Here is a 14929-nt window from a genome sequence, read left to right on the forward strand (position 1 = left end):
GGCCTTCTGAAGCGGATCGACGCATTTGTGTAAGAAAAATATTCATATTTAAAACTTTATCAAGTAAACTTTCGGCCGACCGCCTTCCGTGGAAAAGTGTTGAATGTTGAAAGTGAAACTCAAGATGCGTACATGACGTCATGACGAGCCTACCTGTTAGTCTTTCGATCGGCAGGGGAACTTTCAACAATTTTTCCATAAATTGAACAGGGAAGGCGGTCGGCCGAAAGTCTACTAGATAAAGTTTTAAATATGGATATTTTTCTTACACAAACGCATCGATTCGCTTCAGAAGGCCTTTATTATCACCCCATAGCCGCGTGGAGCACGTTATTTGACGGGCAGATGCACTTTTTATGGACTTCAAAAACAGAGCAACTATGAATCCAATTCTAATGCTTGGATTAGCCTGGACTTTTGTAATATAACTCCGATTTATTCATCTGAAAGAAGAATGTCATATACACCTAGGATGACTTGAGGGTGAGTAAATTATGGGCTAATTTTCATTTTTGGGTGAACTATCCCTTTAAAATGATAGGTAATTCATTGAAAACTGGCAAGAATATTCCCAAGCAGGATTCTCTCCTCACAGGTAACCAAAGTTGACAACTAAAGGAGTCTCCGTAGGATTTGGCTATGAACATTCTCACTCTGCCTGCCTCAGCCTTGCCAAATCACCGGTGGTCATTATTAAATTCAGGTAAAAATGGGTCTTCGTCCATGAGGTATCCTTGCCCTCCATACAGCAGTGAAACATTAATATTTTGAAAGAAATGTTTTATTTAAGTACCTCATAGCAGAACTAGGGGGATGAAAAACATTTACCCACTGGAAATGATATTATGACCCCGGCAGAGGCCATGTGGTGGCTTGTTTATTTTGTTCCAGGGAGCTATTACGAGAGGTGACTGTGTGGGACTGAGAGAGCAAGGCGGAATAGCATTCCGGTAATACGCTGCTCTGAAAACAAAGTCAGGTATAGCCTACGATTTTGTCCTTTCAAGAACTGACATGATACTGCCGTGCGCTGATCTCAGAACAAGCACTGAGAAACAAAACATTTCATATTTGCTAGGTAATCATATTTGCCAGGTGCGTATTGATGCTAATGATCCTAATAACTATAAGGAGCTGTTGATTGTTCATTTAAATTGCAGACATATTTCAATGTGGATAATGATCTCAAGACGCTTTTGTTTCAATTAAGATGGATTTGGGTCCTTACTGCACACGGGCACCTGTGATTTGTCAGGACCCCGGCTGTTCTCGTTCTTCCTCGCGGCTCATTCAGAGTGGATTAAAACATCTAAGGAGGTAATCAGACCTTCTAACACAAAACAGAAAGCCTATATGCCCGATGACTCTCAGCGAAGTGTAACCAATAAATGTTCCATTTCCAAGACGCAGCTGAGCTTGAAATTAATACAAATCTCTTTTATTTCAAAAACGAAGACTATGAATTGCCAGCAGCACTTCCAGGTGATCTTACTGTATACCAATTAGGCCGCTTGCACCGAGTAGCTCAGCTTTGCCTCTGATTGATGTCTGACCTCTTGGGATCCTTGAAAATCACTCGCTCTGCATTCTGCCGCGGCTCCCTGTGGGATCCTGATGAATGGCGACCCAAACAAATGAAAATGTTTATCGTCCTCTTATCAAATTAACCACTCTATTGCACAGTTAATTGTTTATTAAAGGACTTAAGATGGAATCACATAATGAACCTGGTACTGGTCTTAAGCTTTTTTCCAATTAGGAAAAGCACTGACTCATGTCATCTGAATGATGTCACTCCTGTGAAACTGAAGCTGCAAGAACTTTTATTTATTTCATTTTTACTCATATCTGAGGGGGAGATGGACATCAAAAGGAAATCTTATCCTACTGTATGGTCCGTTCTTTATCAGAAAAGCCACAGCACCCCCTACTGTTCAAAACCTTTTAGGACCATCATTAAACTGGCTTAAACTGGATGGAAATAAAATCTCAAGACCGTGATCAGAATATTTGATTATTTATTATATTTCATTTATATTTTTTAAATATATGTTTCTCATTCCTTCTGAAATTGGTAGCAAAATTACAATTCTGAGAAATAAGTATCATCAAATGTGTCTAAAGTTATGTCACTAAAGCTCACTTTAATTTGTTTTAGACTAGATGTGATGTTACGGTGCATTGGAAGTTTCCTTAGAAGGTTAATTGACTGACTGGGCAGCTGGTTTACGGTTTAGACACAGCCAATGTATCAGAAATAAGTACAATGCTTATCAAATATGCTGTAAAATGCCAAATCGCATGCAAAGTAACCTCTGCTAGAGATTCCTAATTGAAAACTGATCTGACATTTGCAGTGAAATGGCAGTTTACCATCAAATTTAGGCACAAAAATGTCTAAAAAATTAGACATTCTACACATTAGCAAAAAGTTTCTGTGACATTTCGCTGGCAGAAAAGATTAATTGTCTATTGTCAACAATGTAGCGATGTATGAAGTCACTTTAAACCAAGCAGCTTTCTGTTAAAACGTGACCAACCAAAAGCTGCTTGGTTTGTAAGTTACTTCTTTGTGAAGTTCCAGATTGCATGGATTCCTATAGAAATGACTTCTGCCTGTGAAAATAGTAAATGCGACCATACCTTTAGGAGCACAACTGCTTGTCACCAGTGTTGGGGAGTAACTAGTTACATATGAACTAGTTAACTATGAACAGCTGTATTTTTATTAACTAACGTTAACAAAGATTAACAAATACAGTAACAAATGTATTACTCATGGTTAGTTCATGTTAGTTAATACATTAACTAATGTTAACAAATGAAACCTTATTGTAAAGTGTTACCATTTACAGTTTTTTACAATCGCTATGACAATTTTTTCAATACTTTTAACAATTTTCCTAAACTCTTAACGCCTTTAGCCCAACATCTGTCTGTGTAGGCTATACAATTAACACATTTATTGTTGCTTTTACACAAAATGCATACAGTTAACACAAATTTAAAATGCTTGAACTTCTTTTACACACAAGCTCAACCAAGACCAAAACAATGGATTTTTACTGCCAAATTTACCAAGGCTTTAACACTGTATGTCAGAACAGATAACACCATGTTCTAAACCTAACCTCATCGGCTAAAGTCAAAGTGAACAGCTGTTCATATTGAGAATTGAAACACAAATATATCCCTTGTATTTTGTTCCATTGCTACTGAGAATTGCAAATATATAAATCACAGCTGATTGAAAAAGTAATTCAATTATAGTTAAAATGTTAATGATTACAAAGGGGTTACTTTTTAATATTTCTGTAAAAAACTAGGATATGCCAAATAATATTAATTTGTTGTTTTGCCTGTTTTTGATGTGCACGATGCCTCCTGCCATTTAAAGGTAATGTAAAAGGTACCTTTTCAACCACACAGTCACTATTTCTGTTTTACAGTTATTTAGATTATCACTGAAAGACTGGGATAAAAGTTTATAGTTCAGATATAAACACTGATGTCTAGGGTAGTGATCAAAATAGTGTAAATCAGAATAAAAAGATTGTATCGATTACATTGTTACACCAGTAGGTGGCGACAAGTGACTGTTAAAAAAAGTACTTGTCATTGAATCATTCATTCAAGAGATTTGTTCAGAAACACTGATTCATCTAGTAATGAAACGAGTGAAGTATTTGAGGAAGGGATTGAATCATTAATTCAAGATATTTGTTCAAAAACACTGGCTGCGTCCGAAACCTGGAAAATGCTGCCTTCGGAGGACACATTTCAAGGCAGGAAGGCACCAAGGAACGTCCGAATATAATGTTAGCTTCCTTCCTGTCTTCTGAGATACCTTCATCTGATCGATTTTTGATCGATTTGTATCCTTCACTGCCTTTGATATCCCACAATCCTGTGGGTTTCATTCTGTGACAGTTGAGCTGGAAAAAAAAAAAGTTGGTTTGCTGGTCAGTTTGTGTGTAAATGTTAGTTTTTTACTAACATTTTCTACTTCTGATGTCATTTCTAGCGAGAAATTACTATGGTAGTAATTAAATATGTGTTTAGTTCTCACCAAAGCTCTCTCTATTTTGCAGTAAATCATTACACTGCCAAAGAAGTAAGGGTGTGAACCTACACTGGTCTCATGGTTCGGTTCGATTACGATTATCATGCCATCGATTCGGTTCAATTCAATATCCCGATGCATCACAATGCATTGACGATGCACTGCATCCTCATGTATACAATTTTGTCAGTCAGTTATATGAACTGAACCTTTAATTTGAGCTGCTCAAAGAAAACGCGCTTCTTGAATGTATCAAACAAAACTCAAGTCTGGGCACAGAAGACAACAGGAGCATTTAGAACAAATACACAAAATTTTAAAGCCACTTCAGGAGGTGGTCTGGGCCGCATTACAGTCAAAACTAAAGTCTAAATGCATCTGGTTGCTGAAACCACATATTTCAATTTTACTCCTCGCAACAATGCAAAAAAAATTTACATGTGAGAGCGTGTAATGGGCTATATGACATGTTATGGTTAGATATGACAGCACTACTGAAGCACGCATTGCCGCAGACGAGCAGCTGCGTATCTCCTTATCAAGCTAACACACAAACTACCGCAAATAAAACGAGAGTAAAGTGGTGAGTGCTCTGCCATTGTATGCTTTACCGCGACGTACGTGACAAATGACGTCAGAAAATAATAAGTGCATTATAATCGGTTATGGTCTATTACTGAACCGATACTGAATCATCCTCGTCTGCATCGTGATGCATTGAAGAAACAATTAATTTCGACACCCCTACTAAGAAGTCTGTCCGAAATTAGTTTAGTGTGGTGCCTTCATGTGAAAGCCATTGTCTGATAAGCAACGAGGCAACGAGTCAGCTGCCTAAGTTTTCGGACACAGCCAGTGTCTTTATGAGTGAGTCACTAAATCATTCTTTCTAGAGATTCGTTCAAAAACGCTGATTTATCCAGTAATAAAACGAGTGAAGTATGTATGATTGAGTCATTGAATCATTCATTCAAGAGATTCGCTCAAAAACGCTGATTTATCCAGTAATGAAACAAGTTAAGTATTTATGAGCGGGTCATTAAATCATTAATTAATTAATTGATTGATTTTTTTTTTTTTTCGTTTTCTGTTCCGAATCATAAGGATTGTGATCTCTATTTGATACAAAAAAAAATGTGATTCTCAATTTATCCAGAATCATGCAGCTCTAATTTCAGCTAATTATTCATGGGATATATAGTAAATGAATTAATTCAATATTCTTGTTATACCATGTCACATTAATTCCAAGCGTTAGATTATTCTCCAGTCAAACTGACGAATAAGGATTATTGGTAACACTTTACAATAAGGTTCATTAGCTAACATTAGTTAACATGAACTAAAATGAACTGCACTTATAAAGCATTTATTTATCTTTGTTAATGTTAATTTCAACATTTACTAATGCATTATTAAAATCTTGTTAACATTAGTTAATGCACTGTGAACTAACATGAACAAACCATGAACAGCTGGTTTTTATGAACTAAGGTTAACAAAGATGAACTAATGCTGAACAGAGGTGTTGTTCATAGTTAGTTCATGTTAACTAATGCAGTAACTGATGTTAACTAATACAACCTTATTGTAAAGTGTTACCGGATTATTTGTAGCGCACCCTTTTTGAGTGGAATTTCCCCAAACCGGAAGTAGGATTGTTAGGGAAAAGGTGGATATGATGTCCTCACTAACAAAGCAGCGTGTGTCTGTGTTTAGGTATGATAATGTAAAACACAAATACAGTGAATCTCTTAAATCCCTCTCACTTTAAATGACAATTGACTCAGGCATGAGGCATCACAGTCTAGATCTAGTGGGCTATAATAAAACTGGGGGCCACTACAGTATATTTAAGCCCTTTCTCTAATTCTCTACTGTCCTTTTGCTGCCCACTGTTTACCTTCCACTTCATTCACTCATTATCACGCGTCTGTGCTATATGATGTCCATAAAATGGAGTCATTCCATCTCGACTGCATGGCTAAAGCTCAACAGGGCAGACCTTCATGCTGAGTTGACTTTAATGACTTTTTAATAGGTCTCTCCATTTTAACGAGGCAGTACAACAGCTCCAGTCATTTTATTGGAATGATGAATAATTGAGAGGAGGCTTACATTAATTTAATTTACTGCACATGCTTCCCATCTTTAAAAGACCAAGACAGCATCGCAAGAGGCAAAGAATGAGAAAGGGAAGGGGTGCGTTTATTATGTCGGAAAAAGGCTGGGGTGATTTATAATAGCAGCATTGTTGTTCTCCCTTATCTCTAATTAGACGCTTTTGTCGTGCTAACTGATTTCAGTGTCAAAGCAACAAGACATGGTTAACAAGACAGGCCGCCTTGTTCCTCATCGTTCATCATTCTCAATAGAGTCACTTGAGTCAAAACGTCCAATCATGTCCTGACACCCAACGTGCTTAATTAGTCTCAGAGTCACCTGGAGGGACTGGGATGATTTCCTCCATGGATATTTGTCGCTCATAGACAGCTAGCATTCATTTATCCTTATAGGTGTGTTGCTGAGGGTTTGAAGCATATGTGTGCCCTCAAAGACAAACTTTACAGTGTGCTCAAAACTCCATGTCCTAAAACAGGAATAATAAACAGGTTTTTGCTTGGCACTATTGCCCTCTGCAGGCTGTATGATAAAGCAAATTCACTTAGCCAGAGTTCAGGGAAAACGTGACAAGTTCAACTGGCCGTAGGTTGTATTGTGAGAGTTAATGTCCTCAAATGCCCTAGTTTGCTGCCCTACACCTGTCCTTTCACCTCTTACCTGTAAAACTCTCTCTCTCTCTTGCCCCCTCTCTCTCCTCCTTCCTTTCCCTGACTATATAAAAATGGTTCATGTCACACAAGGCAGTGAGAGTAGTATTGGTATTGTAGTCATGACATCCTTTCTCTCGTTCTCATCTGTTCTGTTGGTTCTAAAGCTCTGCTCAGGTAAGGTAGAATATCTATCTATCTATCTATCTATCTATCTATCTATCTATCTATCTATCTATCTATCTATCTATCTATCTATCTATCTATCTATCTATCTATCTATCTATCTATCTATCTATCTATCTATCTATCTATCTATCTATCTATCTATCTAGTCTGTCCATCCATCTAGCAATCTATCTGTCTGTCTGTATATATGTCATTCTCTCTTTCTGGTTGGCTAGTTGTCTCTATCACTGAATACAGTTGACTGGCTCACAAAATACAACTACAATTTTTGTATGTCTTGCATAGAAATAATATCTTTTTAAATAAGGTAATCTTTTTTTGATCATGGTTTTAGAATCAAATTTAAAAATGCAATATTCAGTAGGCCTATAACTTCTATTTTGAGTACCATTACTGTATTTTATATAATTATTTGAACAGTTATTTGATACAATTATTTATTATTATATATGATAGTATATATTATTATTTAATTATTAAAAATTGTAGTCTAAATAGGGGAGAGCGGGGCACAACCTAACGCTTTTTGACTTTCTCAGTTTGTGTAAATCCACCTGGGGTTCAGAGTATTTCTTTTTTCCCACATTAATTTCAACACGTCTAGTCCAATTATGTGGTTTTGTTTCATTAATGCAGTGTATACTTTTTTCTTGATTTACCACGAAAGAATGGAAGTGAAATGTGACAACATGCCCCAGAGGTGGGGCACATTGTAACATGACCAAATGACCGCTTAAATTGTTAACTGATATAATCAAAAAAATATCCAAGACAAACTAAAATCTTTTGTCAATAAACTACAATTATTAACTTTTTTAAATAAAATAATGCCATTTTTTTATCATTAAAAATATACTAATTTTTGAGTTTGACAACAAAATACAGCTAAATACAGCTATACAGAATACACAAAAAAAATGCTATTTGGCACTAAAAGTGGTTCTTTGGCTCGTAATCATATAGGGGAACCACTTTAAGTGCTGTTTAGCACCAAATCTTGGCGCTTCAGTGGTTCTGAGGAGCTATAGCACCGCTGACTGGGGTGATATAGCACCGCTGTCCGCTATCATATACAGAACATGTTAAGATATGGTGCTATATATAGCACCAAAAGTGGTTCCCCTATGATTACGAGGCAAGAACCACTGTTAGTGCCATTGAGCCATTTTTTTAAGAGTGTAGCTCAAACATAATATTAATGATTAATTTCTGAACATTGATTCTCAGTCATTATTCACCTTTTTCTCACGGTTTCTCAAAATAATTAATAAACGTATAAAATATAGGCTAATAGAGTAGTTCTAATAGGGGCACATTGTAACACAGTGTTACAACATGCCCCACGTGTAATTGGAATTTAAACCCTGGCTCGTGTCTTCTGCTGGTCAGCATTAAAGAACTATCTCTACTGTTAAAAAATTATAATAATAAAAATTATAATAATATTCGTCATCAGTTAAAATTAAAAACCATCACCGGGTAAGCTAAAACATCGAAGGCTATGTCAGTGGAGAAGGGGTCGGAGAGCATTTTATGTTTGCTATTCGTACCGGCAGGGCACCAACAACTCCATCCCTTCACCATTTTGTCTTCTAGCAGGTAAACAGACTTTCCCAATTGAGCGAATAAACATTTAGCAGCAAAAGTGAAAGAGGATGGCGAAGTTCGTCTGCTCAGAAAAACTCGCAGCAGTTCGTTTTCAATGTGTCAGGGCAGGGCGCGCGGAACAGAGCCCGCGGCCGCGATCCCGTGAAAATGACGTGGATAAGTGGAGGTTGCGCTGCAGCCCGAAGGAAGTGGCTAAATAAAGTAATACCGCCAAATAATTGCATGTGGCTTGTTTACTAATGACCAATAAACAACAAAGTCAAAATTAATTTAGGCTAATTTACATTCGGGGCTTCATTTTACGCATCAAACAGGCCTACAAACAAAACAATGAATATATTTTTAAAACAAAGCCATATAGCTACTGTAGATCTTATTACACATAATTATGTGACAAGTCCTGTCCACTAACTGAAAGCTGTTGACTTGAGATTGCTTAACCACTGTGGGAAAATTGTTGTAAATGTTTGTATTGTTGGTACAAAACAATAATCATCAGTTCCTATGCATAAACACCTCCACCAACTGTCTGGTAGAATTTTAGTCGAATCACACAGCCTGTCATTTCTGCTCCTTGTCCTTTGAATGGAATGCGGTCACATTATTGAACTCTAAAATAGTTCATTTCTTTGGTCTACCCTTTGTTTTGAACTTGATAAATCAAGAACAACATTGTGTACGTATAGCCTACTGTATTCGGCTTTGCCCTAGAATTGCAAACACGGGAATGTCAGAAGTATTTCAAATGAATTCATTAAAGGTAGGCTGTTTAAAAATAAATGATCCAAAAGTAGAGGCAGAAACTCTAGGCCTACTAAAGTGCGTGTTTTTGTGGATATGGACATGGATATGGATATCGTTTTTGACTTTATTTAGGTACTTGTAAACACACTACCAGAAAATAATATTAGATAGGCCAACATTTTGTGTGAACGATAGACCTCAATATGATGCTTTCACATATCAAGTTCAAGTTGCTATGTTTTGCTGCACATTTACTTTGACTGTCAGTGATTTTGCTTTGTCACTGGTTAATCTAGCCTGTAGCGCGTTGCATCTTGGGTTATTGAATCCAGACAAGTTATTTTTTAACAGAGGGTCACCTTGTGCATATCGTTTATATTGTCTGACCTCATCAAAGTTCACCATCTCCTTATGATTTCACATGCTTGTACTTACAAGACAGATACAGATGTAATACATGGGTGCCCATGCAGCTTCAGAACAACTTTTGTATATATATATTTTTTTCTGTTGTTACACCCAAAGTCATGCTTAACACCCAGCATCACATTCTAAATGCAATTATAGTTTGATTTGCAACATTCGTCACTGCAATGAAGAATAACTGTTTACATTTTAACGCCAAGCTTAAAATTACCTAGTTTTAAAGGGATAGTTCATCCCAAAAATAACAATTCTGTCATCATTTACTCATGACGTTGTTGCAAAAATTAGATATTAAACAAACAAAAAAGTTAATTGGGGTCCAAAAATCAACAACATTGGTCCCTTGACTTTCATTATATGGGGAAAAAAACTGAAACATTAAAAAATAATTAGGGCTGTCAAAAGATTGATTGCGATTAATCGCATCCAAAATAAAAGTTTGTGTTTACATAATATATGTGTGTGTACTCTGTTAATTATTCTTTATATATAAATACACACACAAGCATGTATATATTTAAGAAAAAAAAAATATTTTTATATATAAAACATTTATATTTTTTATATATTATAGATTATATAAATGTATATGCAGTATATACAAGCAAATATTTCTTAAATATATACATGAATGTGTGTGTATTTATATATAAATAATAATTAACAGAGTACACACACATATATTATGTAAACACAAACTTTTATTTTGGATGCGATTAATCGCGATTAATTTTTTGACATCCCTAAAAATAATAATAATAATAATATTATATATATATATATATATATATATATATATATATATATATATATATATATATATATATATATATATATATATATATATATATATATATATATATATATATATATATATATATATATATATATATATATATATATATTCTTTTGTGTTTCATGAAGAAAGGTTTGCAACGACTTCTAGGTGAGTAAATGATACTAGAATTTTCCTTTTTGTGCAAACTAAGCTGAATGGGATGAAAGTGCACAGGTGGACAGTGGGTATACATGAGAACACTTAAGGTGCCCTTGCATTCAAGCACATGTTCTGCACTCGATCAAACCTGGTGATCAGGAGGGGGACTCAGTTAGATGGGTCACTGATTATCAGGAAAGACGTTGTGAATCAAAGCATGGCTTTATATGGCCGCAAAATAAACAAATTTGTTAGTCAATGACCACCATTATAACTGGTGCTTAAGACCGCTCTGAACCTTGGAGTCACAGATCTAAAAACTTTCCAATAGTGGTCCATGCATGAAACCAGTTCCATCAGGTTGTTTTCTCTGTTCCAGGCGAGTGGTGCTACCAGAGCCAGTTGTCCTGTCGTAGCGAATGTAGAGGTGAGAACCAGGCCTCAATCTCTCAAGTTTTTGCATTGTCATCACTAAAGTCCTTGTTCACAGTTTCTCATACAGTTGAATGTATACAGTGAAAAAAAAGTGATTTCCATTTGTCTTCCAGGACCTTCAGAGTGGAAAAAGGAATTTCCTCAATGTGGACATCAGAGTCAATCACCCATCAATATCGTCACACGCAAAGTGAAGCATGACCCACATCTCACCAGTTTGATCTTCGATGGCCACGAGAACCCTTTCAATATGAGTGTGGAAAATCATGGACAATCAGGTAGATGGAAAGGAACTTTAAAGGCATAGTTCACCTAAAATGTACATTTATTTCAAAAAACAGAAATGAAGATGTTTTAATAACCTTTTATCATTTTTGTCCATCCATTGAAATTCCACACAAGCAAAACTTTAACGCATCAGAAAGTATAAGAGATCGTAAAAGAAATCCATATGATTGAACAAACCTCATTGGTAGGTTGGAGCTTCCGTTTATGTGCATTCATCTGTGTTTATAAAATGTAAAAAAAAACTGCTCACTCGATATGGATTACTTTTTTATTGTAATAATTTTGGTGGAATGGACTTTGAATGGAGGGACATAAATCAAATGTGCATTTTTTAAAGATGAATGAATGTCTTATGGGTTTGGAACAACGTGAGGGTAGCAACAAAGTTTAGTGGATGAAACTGAATCTACGATATAGTCTTTTCTTCCCTATTGTGATGTATATCTGGATAAAACAGCTTCTCAAACAAGAAAAAATGTGGGGTGGGACTTGATTTTGTCCATCGCAAATTGATTGGATGGTTTGGGTTTGCTATTGCTGTGATTGGACAGGTTGTCCCGCCCTCGACATCAGAGAAGAGATGTCGCTGCAAGAAGGAGGGGAAGTTATTTTGAATAAAGATTACAAGGGCACAAAAATACTGATGTGTACAGAATGTCACATGTATGTTCTGTTTTTGATTGTGTTCTGTTTCTGCAATGCCAATGCAAATGGTCATAATGCTTCCGTTGAATGAAATTCCAGTGAGAAAAAATCCTGCTCCAATGATTACAGCATTGCCAATGCAAGTGGTCGCAATGCTTCCATTGAGTGGTATCCCTGAGCCCGTTCCAGTGAGAAAAATTCCTCAGTTGGTTCCACTGAGAGAAATTCCTGAGCCCGCTCCAGTGAGAGAAATTCCAGAGTCTGTTCCAGTGAGAAAAAAATCCAGCTCCAAGGATTACAGCATTGCCAATGTAAGTGGTCGCAATGCTTCCATTGAGTAGTAACCCTGAGCCCGCTCCAGTGAGAAAAATTCCTGTTGGTTCCACTGAGAGAAATTCCTGAGCCCGCTCCAGTGAGAGAAATTCCAGAGTCTGTTCCAGTGAGAAAAAATCCCGCTCCAAGGATTACAGCATTGCCAATGTAAGTGGTCGCAATGCTTCCATTGAGTAGTACTCCCTGAGCACGCTCCAGTGAGAAAAATTCCTGTTGGTTCCACTGAGAGAAATTCCTGAGCCCGCTCCAGTGAGAGAAATTCCAGAGTCTGTTCCAGTGAGAAAAAATCCCGCTCCAAGGATTACAGCATTGCCAATGCAAGTGGTCGCAATGCTTCCATTGAGTGGTATCCCCGAGCCCGTTCCAGTGAGAAAAATTCCTCAGTTGGTTCCACTGAGAGAAATTCCTGAGCCCGCTCCAGTGAGAGAAATTCCAGAGTCTGTTCCAGTGAGAAAAAAATCCCCCCAGTCCATTCCAGTGAGTGAAATTCTCTGGTCCATTCTAGTGAGTGAAATTCCAGAGCCTGCCCTTTCTGTCTGCCCTGGTAGGATCGAAAAGGTGGTGCTCACCATTTATGTTGCTGCTATTATGTGTGTTTGGGCCACACACAGCCACTCCAGCCCCTGAGTCTGAGTCAGCCCAGAGAGTGAAGAACTGACCATCATGGCTACGGCTATTTTATGTGTGTGTGTTGCACACACAGCCGTAAGGGGGGTTAGGGTGGGGGTGCTACCAGTCCACAGCTACGGAGGCTTTCCCAGATCTGCCCGCTCTCACAGACAAGGCCACGGAGGCCAATCTTTCCAGGCTACCTGAACTGCCGGCGCCTCCCTGAACTGCCTGCAACTCCCTGAACTACCTGCACCTCCCTGGTTTCCTGTAACATTGGTACTGCCCTGGAGGCTTCCTCTCCTGCCTAAGCCACCCCTCGTCAGCCTCCAGGTTGCCCACCCCGTTGGACTTATACGGCGCGAGGACGCGCCTTCTGAGAGGGGGGTGTAATGTCACATGTATGTTGTTTTTGATTTATTTTTCATTGTGTTCTGTTTCTGTTTGCAGTTAGTTTGTCATTGTTTCTAGTTTATTTTAGTTCTGTTTCGTTAATTATCTCATCAGCTCCTTGTTTGTCCTTATTTATTTAAACCCTCAGTTTCAGTCGGTCCCATCTTGCATTGTTTTTGTTGTTGTTTGTTTAACGTCAGGTTGTAAGTTGGTTGTGTTTCTTTCTCCTCCTTCTTTCTCCTCCTATCTGATTAAAGATTGTTTCAATGATGCCTTGTCTTTGTGAGCTATCTACCACAGCCAACCGTGACACAGATAAAACATTTATAATACATACTGCAATATTCCATTAAAATCAAGAATTGTCAATTTTGATTTCATGGCGACTTAAACTTCAGTTCAGTAAAATTCCGTTCAGTTTAATTAAATTGACTTTTAAATATTGTAATCGTACAGTTAAGTATAATAACATGCTCTATGCTTCTTAATCTTCCCAGCTCACTTTAAACTCTCTCAATATGTGCGGCTCCGTGGTGGGGGTTTATCAGCCACATACAAGGCCGTTCAGTTCCACCTGCACTGGGGAGAGGATGGCGGCCAGGGTTCAGAGCACTCTGTGGACGGGGAGCTTTATCCCATGGAGGTGAGAGTCCATGTCACAGTCAAGGATATATGGAGAATGCAAACAAATCCTATTATTTTCTTCAAGTTAATTTATGATGTATATTGATGCATTTTGTCTCCCAGCTCCATATTATTCACATTAAAGAGAAGTATGACAACTTGACAGAGGCTCTAAAAGACTCTACGGGGGTGGCAGCACTTGCCTTCTTTTTTGAGGTACTGATGCCTTTCTGATATTTTGTCTCATAATTATACCAATTAAATTAATACTATTTTTTTGTCTGGAAATAATTTGAACATAAGCTGTTAAAGGGATAGTTCACTCAGTTCACTTATTTTATTATCATTGAGATACTATTATAGTTTTGTTAAAGGGTTAGTTCACCCAAAAATGAAAATTCTGTCATTAATTACTCACCCTTAATGTCGGTCGACACCCGTAAGACCTCCGTTCATATTCGGACACAAATGAAGATATTTTTGTTGAAAGCTGATGGCTGAGAAAGGCTTCAGATAGGCCTCCATTGGCATTCAGTACATTTACACTCCCAAGACGCATAAAAGGCACTTAAAACGTCGTTACAAAGTCCATCTCACACTCTACAATAATTTTACGATGCGACGACAATAGTTTTTGTGCGCAAAAAAAAAAATCAAAATAACACCTTTATCCAACTTGTTCTTGTCTTCCGTGTGTGCCTCCACGACGCATGCACGAGAATATGACGCTGATCCGGCGTTCGGACACATGACCCAGAAGCGATTTGTTTACGAGCAGAGGAAGACGCGCGTGTCTAAGCTGTTGGATTCTACATTGATCGTGCTTTAGGTCTTGGCGTAGTGCTCAAAATGGGAGCAAGTGTG

At 37.4% G+C, this 14929-nt stretch overlaps 1 protein-coding gene across 1 annotated transcript; it reads left to right on the forward strand.

Annotated features, from left to right (window-relative positions):
• Positions 1-6956: 6956 nt before the first annotated feature.
• Positions 6957-14299, forward strand: ca4c (carbonic anhydrase IV c; the record flags this gene model as incomplete). Its single annotated transcript, XM_079834553.1, has 5 exons — positions 6957-7011; positions 11118-11165; positions 11287-11451; positions 13939-14084; positions 14189-14299. The coding sequence occupies 5 exons, from the start codon at positions 6957-6959 to the stop codon at positions 14297-14299; spliced, it is 525 nt and encodes a 174-aa protein (XP_079690679.1).
• Between the last annotated feature and the right edge of the window lie 630 nt (positions 14300-14929).

Source organism: Gobio gobio, assembly GCF_949357685.1.
Source record: "Gobio gobio genome assembly, chromosome: 14".
Taxonomy (NCBI): domain Eukaryota; kingdom Metazoa; phylum Chordata; class Actinopteri; order Cypriniformes; family Gobionidae; genus Gobio; species Gobio gobio.